The 15171-nt window shown below is 20.1% G+C and overlaps 4 protein-coding genes across 4 annotated transcripts; all 4 read left to right on the forward strand.

The window, feature by feature from the left end:
* Window positions 1-1365: 1365 nt before the first annotated feature.
* On the forward strand, window positions 1366-2460 carry PY17X_1045800 (PIR protein; the record flags this gene model as incomplete). Its single annotated transcript, XM_022956398.1, has 3 exons — window positions 1366-1380; window positions 1490-2284; window positions 2374-2460. The coding sequence occupies 3 exons, from the start codon at window positions 1366-1368 to the stop codon at window positions 2458-2460; spliced, it is 897 nt and encodes a 298-aa protein (XP_022813441.1).
* A 2342-nt stretch (window positions 2461-4802) lies between these two features.
* PY17X_1045900 (PIR protein) lies at window positions 4803-5829 on the forward strand (the record flags this gene model as incomplete). Its single annotated transcript, XM_022956399.1, has 3 exons — window positions 4803-4817; window positions 4937-5677; window positions 5764-5829. The coding sequence occupies 3 exons, from the start codon at window positions 4803-4805 to the stop codon at window positions 5827-5829; spliced, it is 822 nt and encodes a 273-aa protein (XP_022813442.1).
* Window positions 5830-8138: 2309 nt separating this feature from the next.
* On the forward strand, window positions 8139-9303 carry PY17X_1046000 (PIR protein; the record flags this gene model as incomplete). The annotated part of the gene is made up of 3 exons (XM_022956400.1): window positions 8139-8153; window positions 8290-9147; window positions 9238-9303. 3 exons carry the CDS (start codon window positions 8139-8141, stop codon window positions 9301-9303), a joined length of 939 nt encoding a protein of 312 aa, XP_022813443.1.
* Window positions 9304-11972: 2669 nt separating this feature from the next.
* On the forward strand, window positions 11973-13042 carry PY17X_1046100 (PIR protein; the record flags this gene model as incomplete). Its single annotated transcript, XM_022956401.1, has 3 exons — window positions 11973-11987; window positions 12127-12885; window positions 12977-13042. 3 exons carry the CDS (start codon window positions 11973-11975, stop codon window positions 13040-13042), a joined length of 840 nt encoding a protein of 279 aa, XP_022813444.1.
* Window positions 13043-15171: the final 2129 nt, after the last annotated feature.

The following is a 15171-nucleotide window of genomic DNA, read 5'->3' on the forward strand; positions in this document are numbered from 1 at the left end:
AGTAGTAACAATAATAATAGTAATAACAATAGATAACGTATTAAATACGAAAAATGCAATATGTTAATTTGTTATATTACATGGGTATAAATTCATTATATATATTATTAAAGGTATGATAAAATTAAAATTGTATGCACAAAAGATCAAATTAATTATTATAACATTCATTTAAATATGCTTTAATGCGATAATATTAGAATTAGCACTGTCAAGCAAAATAATATTAATAATTCTATAGTTTACTTAAAAATATAGTTTATTATAAATACAAAGCAAACCATATATTTAGAAAATTAATAATTCTAAGTTATTTTTAATGTATGCATTAATTGAAAGTTTTAATGGTAGAAAATATAAAATATAATTAAACTATGTAGAATAAATAAATCTTATATGGCTACATCCTTGTCTTAAAAAATCATACTTCCCTTATCTCTCCTATCTAAAATGTAAATATACCAACCTAATTACACATAGTTTTTTATTATACTTTAAAATTTGCATCAATAGCTATTTATATGTTATATATTTAATATTTACTAATTATTATTTTAAAAACAATATGCATTAAAAGTCTTATTTAAGCATATAAATACGGTTTCAGTGCTAATTGTCGTTTTAAACCGTGGAAAAGATGTGCAAAATATATTCTATAATTACATAATACGGGATATTTATAAATTAAATTATATAGGAATAAAAATAATGCTATTTATTTATTAAAATGGATTATGAATTTATCCATATTAAATAAAAATAATATTAAAATCGTGTATATGCAATTAAAAAAGAGAACAATGCAACTTATTTTGTAAATATTATAATTTTAGAAAAAACTACATTATAAGAAACAAGTATATAAATAATTATTTAATAAAATAAATTAAATATTTATATAATTTTAAGGATTATAATAATAATATAATTTGTATTTTTTTAGATTTATACAGTATTTAATTTTTAGAAGAGCAATCATTAAAATATAAGATATGACGTTTATTTTCTATATTAAAGCATATTTATAAGAACATATATTCTAAATTCATTACAATGTTACTTTAATTTTATTATAGAATTATACGGAAAGGTATTAAGGATAACATTTTATGCAAAATTGTATTATATATACATATGATAAAACATGTATTAAAAAACGCCCAAAACAAGGCAATTTATCTAGTTACCATAAAAGATATATTTTTCCATATTATCTTTAAATTGAAATTAATAATAGTAAAATATTTTTATCTACAAATAATTGTTGTATATAGGATTAAACAATTGTATTACCTATTTTAATATATATATATAAATAATATGATACACCCTTAACCTAGAGATTATAAATTATATTCCATCATAATGGACGATAATCTAGTATGTACACTTTTTGATATTATATTTCCTATAAACTTCATTAAGTTTTATTTTAATAACATTTTCTTAATATATATTTTTATCAATTTGTTTTAAATGTTTTTTTTAGTGTTCAAAATTTGATTTTTTGAGGAATTATTTACCTGATAAATTAGGCGATACACCAAAAATTGAACTTAAAAAAATTAAAGATTACGAAAAATACTGCCCTGATGATAACTGCAATACTGAAATCGATAAAGTTACGATTGGATTTTTATGGTTACTTGGACAATATTATTCTATACCCCACAATAAAAGTTATAATGAAAATAATATGAATGCATTTTTTCTATATATGATTTCATGGTTTAGTTACAAATTAAAGCAAAATACAGATCACAAATCCATCCAAATAAACGATTTTTATACTAAACATGTACAAAATTGTGATAAATATAAAAGATTTATAGATGATTCCACTAGATTTACAGATCTTGATAATGTCTTAGTTAAAAAAAGTGATTTTTTGAATATTAATATTGAAGATATGTCTAATTTTTATGATGCATTCAAATTAATATGTAACATGTATGGTAAAGTTTCAAAGAATGAATATGACAATACACTGTCAAATAATGCTATTGATTTTATTATCAAATATACAGAGCTCAAAAATGGCAGTAATATTAAAGATAACTTACATAATCAAATATTGTCTGCTTTATCAACTAATTATAATAATTTAAAAAATAAATGTGATAATGCTAAGCCTAGCAATTTTTCATCCCTTCCAGAAATAACAACAAACATTTCTGCACTAACATCAGAATATACATCATCAAGTTCGTCGATAGGAAATAAATTATTTACAGTTTTATCGATATTTGGTGCAATAGCATTTTTTTTAGGAATTTCTTATAAGGTAAATAATAAGGAGTTAAAAATATTTTTTCATTATATATATGCAAACATTAACATAAAAATCATACGTTTCTTAACATTTTATATTAGTATTCGTTATTTGGATTTCGGAAACGAGCTCAAAAACAATATATAAGAGAAAAAATAAAAAATATAAAGAAGAGAATGAATCATTAATATATTATTCGAAGATAGCGACTTTTTTAGGAATAGTAATAATGATTTATATATTTTAAGAAACTGTCTATTGGGAAGTAATTTTTGCATAATTTTTATATAATTTTTATGTTGTGGGTCAAAGTTGTGCTTATGGAACCCATATTTGGGGTAGAGTTAAGTATTATATCGCATTTAATTTTGTATAATTTGAACACTAATTAAATATATGTACTATACTGTATTTTTAATTACAAGATGAAATCAAAAGTACAAATATGCAACCAAGAAGGGGCATAAGCTAATATGTAATGAATTGGGTAACATGTTTTATAAGTTATAATATATATAATTGAGTGTTATGCCGATTTAATATGATTAAAATAAAACGTCTATATTGCATATATTAATATAGATATTGACTATATATAAATTCATATTACTCTATATCATAATTGCCTATTATATAAAACTTGTTAATCAGGGACTATATTGAATTATATATAACATAATATGTTTCTTTGGTTGATGAAACATTTTATTTAGTAAAACTTATAAATTTTGTCATATTATTTTGATTTAAATCATGTTATCCAACTGAACTGTAATAATATAGATTCATAAAATATCGATCGATATTCGACAATACAACGTTATCTATAAAATGGATTTTATGCATCTAACATTTTTAGTAATACATAAAAAATGTACTATAGATATATTATAATAAATTTATAAATTATAAATATATATAATAATCATTTTTTTCATTTCAATAATTTGCATTTATATTAATGTTCTAATTTATATTGATAGGAATAGTTATATATACATTAATTTATTTACTATAAAGGTATAATAATAGATTAATCACTATTAATTTGTAAATTTTAAAGATATGAGGTATATATAAATTATATTTAAAAATAGTTAATATAATTGCATATAAGAATATTAATAAAATTTAATATTATATTTTGTTCTAAAAATTATAAATAATATGGTAGATAAAATGCAATATTATATATACCTATACATATAATCTAATAAAATGCTCTATCAATAATTAATATTGAAATATTTTTTTATTGTGGAAACTTCACATAATTAAATGTTAATATTATATAAAAGACACATAATAATACATTATAAAGGTATCATTGTTATATATTTTTTAAAGATCCAATTTGGGATTTGTAGTTTTATATTTTAAAAAACTGGATAAATTGTGAAAAGGGTAACGATTCAACGTTAAATTTCCTTTTATTATTCCATGTTAATACATATTATATTATCATTGTTTTACCATATAATTAATAAAATATAGAATTTTTAATAAATTATTTGAATGTACATACATTGATAACTATATCAATAAATATATAGGATAAGAATGAACAATGCATAGTATTTAGGAAATATTTATCTAAATTTATATATTAAAATTGCAAATATATCTTATCTCTCTCCTCTTAAAGAGCAATTTAACAACTTAATTACGCACATCTTTCTATTATACTTTAAAATTTGCATCAATACTTATTTATGTTTTATATAATTAGTATTTAATAAGTATGACTTTAAAAATAATATACATTCAAAGGCTTGTTTAAGCTTATAAATACTGGTTCAGTGCTAATTGTTGTTTTAGAGAGTGGAAATTATGCGTAAAAAATATTATAAAATTATCCAATAGAGAATACTTCTAAATTGGAATATGTAGGAATAAAAATCAAGTTATTTAACGCATTAAAATTATTTTTTAATTTATCTATATTAAATACAAATAATATAAATTTATATAATTTGTATAGAAAATGGAGCATGTAGCTAAATTTGAAAATGCTATTATTTTAGAAAAAACTATAATATACATTATAAGAAACAAGTATATACAAATTTAATATATTTAAAAAATTACTATTTATATACTTTAAGGATTGTAATAATAATAACTTTCTTAATTTATTATATTTGTGTAGTATTTGAGTTTTACGACGTTGTTTGTGTTCTATATTAAAACATATGTATAAGTATATATTTTTTAAATGCATTATAAAAGTATATTAATTTTTATAGTAAAGTTATACCAAATGTTAGTAAGAATAGTATTTTTTGTATAAAATGTATTATGCAACCCTCTATTTAAGGTAATTTAGCTAAATGCCATAAAATAAGTATAATATGATTTTAGTAATATTAATGTATTATTATTTTATATGAATTTAAAATTAAGAATAATATGTCTAACAAAAGATAACTGCTATGTAAAGAGCTTAAGTAAATACAACATATATTTTATACAATATATATAAATAACATCACCCCGCATAATCTCCAAATTATAACAGAATATCATTATAATGTCTTATAAAGAGGTATATATCTTTTTTCTTATATTATTCGTATGTTGTATTCCTGTAAATTATAATAATTTTAATTTTAGTAACATTTATATTAATACATTTTTTGTTTAATTCGTAAACTATATTCGTAGTGTGATGCAATTAATGAGATTGATAATTATTTTGTTGATGTTCCTAACAACTCGAGAAAAGATGGTTCTGGGGATTTATTAAATGTGTATTGCCCTAATAAGAACTGTAGTAATGATGAAGAAAAGATTATCTCTGGTTTTATAATGTTACTAAAAATGGTTGATAATGAAAATATAAATAGTGAAAAACTTGTTGAATTCGCTATTTTATGGTTAAGTTATAAACTAAATAAAAAAAAAGAAATTGGAACCACCAGATTATACGATTTTTATACTGAAAATATAGAAAAAAATAGTTGTTATAAGGGGAATATACCTACTGATAGTAATAGTAATATTAATAAGGATGTTATAGAAAATAAAATAAGATCGATGGATATTGATATTAAAGATATATCTAATTTTTATGATGCATTTAAATCATTATGTAACATGTATAGTGAAATTAATGCAGAAAATAATACTGAATGCAAAACATGTTTAGAAAATGCTGGAGAATTTTTTGAAAAATGTGAAAAAGTTAAAAATGTTTTTGATATTACTAAAGGAAGTTCTTATTTACAACTATGGTCTAGTTTATCAAATGATTATAAAAATTTTGAAAATAATTATAATAGTAATTGGTGTGATAATGTCCCATCAGTTGTAGCTTGTCCACGAAGTTCAATAACAAAAAATACACTAATTACAATTGCAATTATATTTGTTGCATCATCAATTTTATTGGGAGTTTCTTATAAGGTAAATAATAAAGTATTAAAAAAAAAAATTATTATATATATGCAAACATTACAAAAAAATCTATGTTTCTTAACATTTTATATTAGTATTCGTTATTTGGATTTCGGAAACGATCTCAAAAACAACATTTAAGAGAAATGCTAAAAAAATAAAGAAGAAACTGATCATTAATATATTATTCGAAGAATAGTGGTTATTCCAGGAATAGTAATAATGGTTGATATATTTTAAGAAATGGTCTATTTCGAAGTAATTTTTGCATAATTTTTATATAGTTTTTATGTTGTGGAACCCATATTGGGGTTAGGGCTAAGTGTCATGTCTTTGTTTAATTTTTTATAATTTAAACACTAATTTAATATATATATCATTCCGTATGTTTAACCACAAGCTGATGTTCAAAATATGTACCCCCCAAATGGGTACTGCCATTAATATGAAAGGGGTTATATACCATTTGTTCATAATTTATAATATACACAATTGTGTGTTCATGCCGATTTAATATGATTAAAATAAATATATTACAAATATTAATATAAATATTTTCTATATAATAATTGCCTTTTATATAAGCTTTGATAACCCAGAGATATATTGAATTATGCATATCATAATATGTTTCTTTATTTGATGAAAAATTTATTTAGTAGAACTTATGATTTATATCATATTTATTTTAATTTAAATCATGTTATCCAACTGAACTGTAATAATAGATAATCATAAAATATAGATTCATGGAATATCGATCGAGAATCGACAATGTAACATAATCTATAAAATATTATTATTCTTCTAACATTTTTTTAAGTTTTAATTGTAGTTACTATTATCTTTTTGGATTTTATATTTGTATCAAAATTAATTAGTATTAATAAAAATCACTTTATGCTCCTTAATTTATTGCCATAAGGTATAATAATAGATTAATCATTATTAATTTTTAAACTTTATATTTTAAGGTATGAATAAATTGAAAATATATTATAAATAATTATTTGAAAAAATATAAGTATATTAATAAAATATAATGTTATAGTTTGTTTTAATAATTATAAATAATATGATAGATATAATGCATTATTATTATATACCAATACATATAATCTAATAAAATACTCTACTAATAACTAATATTAAATATTATTTTATTGTGGAAACTTCATATAATTAAATATTAATATGAAATTTATCAAAAAGACACATAATAATACATATAAAGGGATAATTTTTATATATTTGTTAAAGATCCAATTTGGGGTATGTGGTTTTATATTATAGTAAACTGGATAAATAAAGAAAGGGTTAAAGATTCAATTCATGTTAAATGTCATTTGATTATTCCATATTAACGGGTATTATATTATCATTATTTTACCATAGAATTAATAAAATATAGAATTTTAATAAATTATTTGAATGTATATACATTGATAACTATAAAAATAAAATATATAAGATAAAAATGAACAATTCAAAACATTTAGAAAATATTTATATAAATTTATATATTAAAATAGCAAAAATATCTTATCTCTCTCCTCTCAAAGTGCAATATACCAACCTAATACATATAGTTTTCTATTATACTTTAAATCTGAATCAATAGTTATTTATATGTTAATATTTACTAAGTATTATTTTAAAGACTATTTACATTTAAAGACTTATTTAAGCTTATAAACACGGGTTCAGTATTAATTGTTGTTTTAACAGTGGAAAAATATGCAAAATGTATTATAAAATTGACCAATAAGGTATATTTTTGAATTGAATTATATAGGAATAAAAATAAAGTTATTGAAAATGTTAAACATAATTGGAATGGATATATATTAAATAAAAATAATAATAAAATTATATATATGCAATTAAAAAAAGGGAATAATGCAACTTATTTTGTAAATGTTATAATTTTAGAAAAAACTATATATATATTATAAGAAACAAACATATAAATATTTAGAATATTTAAAAATACAACTATTTATATATTTTTAGGGGTTATAGTAATAATGAATTTCTTAATTGTTTCGATTTGTGCAGTAGATTACTTTTGGGGCACCACTTATTAAAACAAAAGATATGATGTTGTTTATTTTCTATATTAAAGCATATGTATAAGAAGATATATTTTTAATTCGTTACAATGCTGATTTAATGTTTATAATAATGTTCATATGAGTGTTATTAAGGATAACAATTTATGAAAAATTGTATTATATATACATATGATAAAAAATGTATTAAACACCCCCCAAAATAAGGCAATTTACCTAAGTACCATAAACATATATATTGTTCTATATTATATTTAAATTGATATTAAAAATGATAATAACATGATTAACCACATATAATTTTATATTAAAGTTCAATTATTTTGTCATTTATTAAGCGTAAAACATAATAATATGATGCTACATAATCTACACATTACAAACAAAATAAAATCACAATGGATAATACCTTGGTATCTTCATTTTTAATAAAATTTGCTTTTCCTTGTATTTGTTGATATTATATAAGCTATAAAATTAATTAAATTTTATTTTATAAAAATTTCATTAACATATATTTTTATTATACTTTTTTAAATGTTTTTTTAGTGTCGAAGGTTTGATACATTGAGAAACTATTTACCCGATGACTTAAGCAAACCTATAACTAGTGATATTAATCGTTTAGGGAACATTAAGAATTATTGTTCTAATGAAGAATCAGGGAAAACAGAATGTAAGACTGATCTCGATAAAATAAATGGTGGATGTATATGGTTGTTTGAGCAATTGTTTGTGAAAAATCAAAATGATATCAATATTGTTGAATACATTATCATATGGTTAAGTTATAAATTAAATCAAAAGTTGCACGAAGGAATCAACAATCTAAATGATTTTTATGAAGCGCACATAATGAATAATACGTATTATAATAAGTGTGATAATGGTGGTCAAGATTGTAGTAATTCATTAAAAGAAATAATGGGATATACAAATTATAAGGAAATCATAGATAACAAAAAGGAATTATTGAATACTAATTTTGAGTATATGTCTAAATTTTATGATGCATTTAAATCATTATGTAACATGTATACTGAACTTAATGCAAACGACACAACAGATAAGAAATATTTAGAAAATGCTAAAGAATTTGTTAAAAAATATAAACAACTTAATGAAGATTCAGGGATTAGTGGAGATAGTTCATATAGACAAATATTGTCTACATTATCAAATGATTATAATAATTTTAAAAATTATTGTAGTAGAAGTAAAGTTGATTGTAGTGATATTCCGCTACTTCCAGATATAAAAACAAAAGAAAATGGTGTGCAAAATTCTGACCCGAGTTCCGAACACATTTCTGAAGTTACATCATCAAGTTCATCGATAAAAAACAAATTAATTCCATTTGTATCGATAATTGTTGCAATACCAATATTCTTGGGAATTTTTTATAAGGTAAATAATAAGGAATTTATAAATTATTTTCGTGATTCCTTATATGCAATTATCAAAAAATATATTATGGGTTTACCATTTTTATATTAGTATTCATTATTTGGATTTCGGAAGCGACCTCAAAAACAACATTTAAGAGAAAAGCTAAAAAAATAAAGAAGAAAATGGATCATTAATATATGATTCGAAAAGTAATGACTATCCCAGGAATAGTAATAATGATTGGTATATGTTAAGAAATTGTCTATTGAAAATAAATAATTTTTTACCATAATTTTTGAACATAATTATTGGGTCTATAAGAATAATATAACCAATAATATATAATGTTATATATGTATAGTTATAATAATTTTATACTGTTTTTGTATAATTTTTAAACAGTGTTTATGTTTTGAAACACATATTCGGGTTAGGGTTAAGTGTTATATTGCATTTAATTTTGAATTTAATTTTTTATAATTTGATAACATTTATTAGTTTAAAGAATTGTTTTAAATATATATAGGAAATTAATTATTAAAATATGTAAGGGATAAGTTGGAATTTTTAATATTTATATTAAGTCTAAATATGTAAGAAAAAATGAGAATAAAGATGAATATGAAAAGGAATGAATAAAATAATATATTTTGGCAAATAAGAATTTGATTTTTTGTTAATATAACTTAATGGTAAATGTGTTTAACTAAGTCTTTTTGTATTTTATTGTTAATTTGGATTAATGCTTTATTGGGCAATTGATCGAATATTGGAATCGGTATAGAAAGATGATTTCAAAGTGTTGATTTGGCCCTAGAAGATAATGTTGATTTAGATAATTAGAATGTTTAATATGAGAAAATGGGAGAGAAGGAAGGGAAATAAGGAAAAAACATGAAAAATGTTGTAAATTGCGTCGATGAAAAAATGGAATTATTAAATATATAGAAAGTTATGCAGATCGATCCTGCACAATTTATTAATTTATTTTTTTTGTTTATAAAGAAAGTACAATTCTTTAGAATTATAAATTTAATTAACTTATATTTTTTGTTAAATAACCAAAGCTCAGATGTTTATGATTCTGACTTTAAAATTCAATATAAATATTAAAAATGACAAATAAGTAAATTCGTTTATTATTATTATAGGTAAATAAACTCATAAGTATCATCAAAAAATATATATATGTGTAATATTATAATATAAATATATGTATTTTAATAATCTATATAAAACGCCGTTGTTTAATCAATTCATTTGATTTCCATTATAATCTTTCTCTAAAATTATAAGAATAAAATAATTAATAATATAATATAATGAATGAATAAAAATATATATTTTATAAAATAATTTATTATTGAAAAAATTCATAATAATATTTTTAAAAAATATAAACAGTGACCCTCTACGTCTCTATCATACATTGCAAAATATAATTGTTTTTTATGCATATTCAGTAAAAAAAATATAAAAGTGGATATTTCCTATAATTAAAAGTTGTGTTATTGAAATAAAAAATCAATGACATATAATAATGCATTATAAAGATATCAATTTTATATTATTGTAAAGATCCAATTCGGAATATGTGGTTTTATATTATAAAAAACTGGATAAATAGAGAAAAGGCTAAAGACTAAATTAATGTTAAATTTCATTTTATTATTCCATATGAACGCATATTATATTATAATTATTTAATGAACCATCTTTAATAACAAACAGCATTGTTTTATCACAGAATTAATAAAGTATATAATTTTTAATAAAATATTTGAATGTATATACATTGATAACTATAATAATAAAATATATAAGGTAAAAATGAACAATTCATAACATTTAACGAATATTTATTTAAATTTAAATATTAAAAGAGCAGATATATATTATCTTTCTCTTCTTAAAGGGTAATATAACAACCTAATTAAACATATTTTTCTATTATACTTTAAAATTTGCATCAATATTTATTTATATGTTAATATTTAATATTTACTATGTATTATTTTAAAAACAATCTACATATAAAAACATATTTAAGCTTATAAATACGGGTTCAGCGCTAATTGTCGTTTTAACAGTGGAAAAATATGCAAAGTGTATTATAAAATTACTCAATAAAGAATATTTCTAAATTTAAGTATATAGAAATAAAAATAAAGTTATAGGACTCATTAAAATGAATTGTAAAATTATCTACATTCATTAAAAACAATATAAATTTATATAATTTGCATAGAAATATAAGTAACATAACTTAATTTGAAAATTCTATAATTTTAGAAAAAACTATATTATATATTATAAGAAACAAGTATATAAAAATTTAATTTATCTTATTAAATGACTATTTATATACTTTTAAGGATTATAGTAATAATATAATTTTTTATTTTTTAAATTTATAAAGTATTTAAATTTTAGAATGACAATCATTAAAACATAAGATATAAATATATTCCTTTTCGATGTTCAAACATACTTTAAATTATTTATAAAGTATATTAATTTTTATAATAATGTTATACCAGCGTTACTAAGAATAGCATTTTTTGTATAAAATGCATCATATATACATATGGTAAAAATGTACTAAGCACCTTCTATTTAAGGTAATTTAGCTAACTATTATAAAGATAAATGTAACGTTTCTTTAGTAATAATATGATTTTGTTATTCAATATTAATTTAATTATTGAAAAACATATAATATATTTAACTATAGACGATTGTTATATATAGGGTTAAAGTATTTGCGTCACATATTGGGGGCAGTATATATAAAATATCGTGATTTTACTCAATTTGCAAATCAAAAATAAAATTTCGGAACAATGGCTGAATTTATGGTATATGCATTTTTTAATAATAATAACAATTTCCTTTACATTTTTTGATATTGTATTATATACAAATATCATTAAACTTTATTTTATAAGAGTTTCATTAACGCATATTTTTATTATACTTTTTTAAACGGTTTCTTAGTGTAAAAGGTTCGAGAATATATGGAGTGCTTTTCCCGATACATTGAGTAATGGAAACTATCAATTTAAAGATTATGAAATTATCAATTCATATTGTAATAATAATTGTACGACTGAGCTCGATAAAGTTAATGTAATATGTTTATGGTTGTTTGAGAAAAATTTTGAGAATAATTCTTCGTTTGTGAATAATGCAAAAAGTAATATCAACATTGTTGAATACATTATCATATGGTTAAGTTATATGTTAAGCCTAAAATCACATGATGAAATCACCAATATAAATGATTTTTATGATAAATATATAAAGAAGGGTGAGAAGTATATCAAGGAAATAAATGATGTTAGTGATTATAAGAGTTATAAGGATCTTATAGATAAAAAACAATATTTGATGAATATAAATAAGAACGTTATATCTAAATTTTATAATGCATTAAAATCATTATGTAACATGTATAATGAATTTAATGATGACGATCCAAAGTGCGAGACATATTTAGAAAAAGCTAAAGAATTTGTTGAAAAATATAAAGAACTTAATGAATATCATAATAATACTAAAGACAGTCCCTATAATCAAATATTGTCTACATTATCAAATGATTATAATGTTTTAAAAGATAAATGTAATTCTGCTCAATCTGTCAATTTCCCATCTCTTCCAACTTTTTCACGAAGATCAGTAATAAAAAACACACTAACTTCAATTACATTTATATTTGTTGCAGTATCAATTTTCTTGGGGATTGCATATAAGGTAAATAATAAGTCAATTAAAAATATATATTCAGCACTTAGTAACTTGTGAATATAAATAAATTATATATTTTTTAAAATTTTTATATTAGTATTCGCTATTTGGATTTCGGAAACGATCTCAAAAACAACATTTAAGAAAAAAGCTAAAAAAATAAAGAAGAGAATAGATCATTAATATATGATTCGAAGAATAGTAACTATTTCAGGAATAATAATAATGATTAATATATCTAAGAAACTATCTATTTGGAAATAAATAATTTTTATATAGTTTTTATGTTGTGGGTCAGGATTGAGATTATGTTTGTAGACCCCACGTTTGGGTTAGGGTTAAACATAATATTTCATTTAATTTTGAATAAATTTATAATATTTATTGATTTGTAAATGTTGATCAAATATATTTACCATTCCCGTATGTTTAATTTCGAGATTATGTCTAAATATTCAACCAAAAAAGGGGGTACATAACATATTTTATAAGTTATAATACTTATACATAATTCGTTCATATATATTAAATTTGGCAATATTATAACTTCACATTATATATATTATTACAATTTTTTGGGTAACCATGCATAAGAGCCCTTATTATCTATTATATAAAGATTGTTAATCCAGAGTTATATTGAATTATACATTATACAATACATTTCTTTATTTGATGAAACATTTTATTTAGTAAAACTTATAATTTGTGCCACTATTATTTGATTTAATTATAACTTTTCAACCAAACTATATAATAATATTGCATATAAAGGTAAAATTACAATTTAATCCATTCTGAATGTCCCTATACAATATAATATACCTTCATATTAATATGTGTTTTTTTAAGATGAATTGAACATATTACTAATATATATTTATAATATATAGATACATGAGATATCGATTGAAAATCGACAATATAACATTGTCTATAAAATATTATTACGCTTCTAACATATTTTAGTAATACATAAAAAATACACTATATATACAATACTTTTTAAGTTTTAATTGTAGTTACTATTCTCTTTTTGTATTTCCTTTACATTTTTATTAAAATTAATTAATATGAATAGAAATTGCTTTATATGCCATAATTTATTTATCATAAGATACAATAATAGATAAATCACTATTAATTTTTTAATTTTATATTTTGAGGTATAAATAAATTAAATTTTAAAATAGTTAAATGAAAAAAATATAAGTATATAATAAAATTTAATGTTATAGTTTGTTATAATACTTATAAAAAACTTGGTAAATAACATTAACGTTATTTTTCTAATATATATAGTATTTTATCAAAGACTAAGCACTGGAATATGTTAAATTTGGGAAGCATATATAATTATATATTAATGCAAAATATACAGAAAATGAATGTAATAATTAATTTGAACTAATAATGTTTTTATTAGGTTATTATGTATATAAAAACTCTAAATTTATAATTTAAATATATTGTTATTACGAAATATTATGTTCTAAAATGTTATACTTTAAAACAATGAAACAAAAAAATTACTAATTGATTTAAAGTATTTTTATTAAGCGCATTAATTATTCCGTTGTACTATACAGTGATATAGCTGTAACAATAATAATAGTAATAAAAATATATAAACGTATTAAATACGAAAAAATCATTAAATTCATTTGATACACTATGTGGGTATAAATTCATCATATATATTATTAAAGGTATGATAAGATTAAAATTGTATGCATACAAGATCAAATGACATATTATAACATTTATTTAGGTATGCATTAATGCGATAATATTAGAATTAACACTACCAAGAAAAATAACATTAATAATTTTATAGTTTTTCATCATAGAACTAAATATTGTTTATTATAAAATATAAAAGCAAACTATATATTTAGAAAATAATTATAAGATATTTCTAATGAACAATTTTAATATATATACATAATTTAAAGCTTTAATGTCAAAGAAATACAAGACATAATTAGTTATATAGAATAGGTAAATCTTATATGGCTACATAATTGTCTTAAAAAAGCATATTTCCCTTATCTCTCCTATCTAAAATGTAAATATACCAACCTAAATACACATAGTTTTCTATTATATTTTAAAATTTGCATCAATACTTATTTATGTATTATATATTTAATATTTACTAAGTATTATTTTAAAAATAATATACATTTAAAGACTTATTTAAGCTTATAAATACAGTTTTAGTACTAATTGTCGTTTTAAACCGTGGGAAAGATGTGCAAAATATATTATAAAATTATCTAATAAGGTATG

This window comes from Plasmodium yoelii (assembly GCF_900002385.2).
Source record: "Plasmodium yoelii strain 17X genome assembly, chromosome: 10".
NCBI classification, from domain to species: domain Eukaryota; phylum Apicomplexa; class Aconoidasida; order Haemosporida; family Plasmodiidae; genus Plasmodium; species Plasmodium yoelii.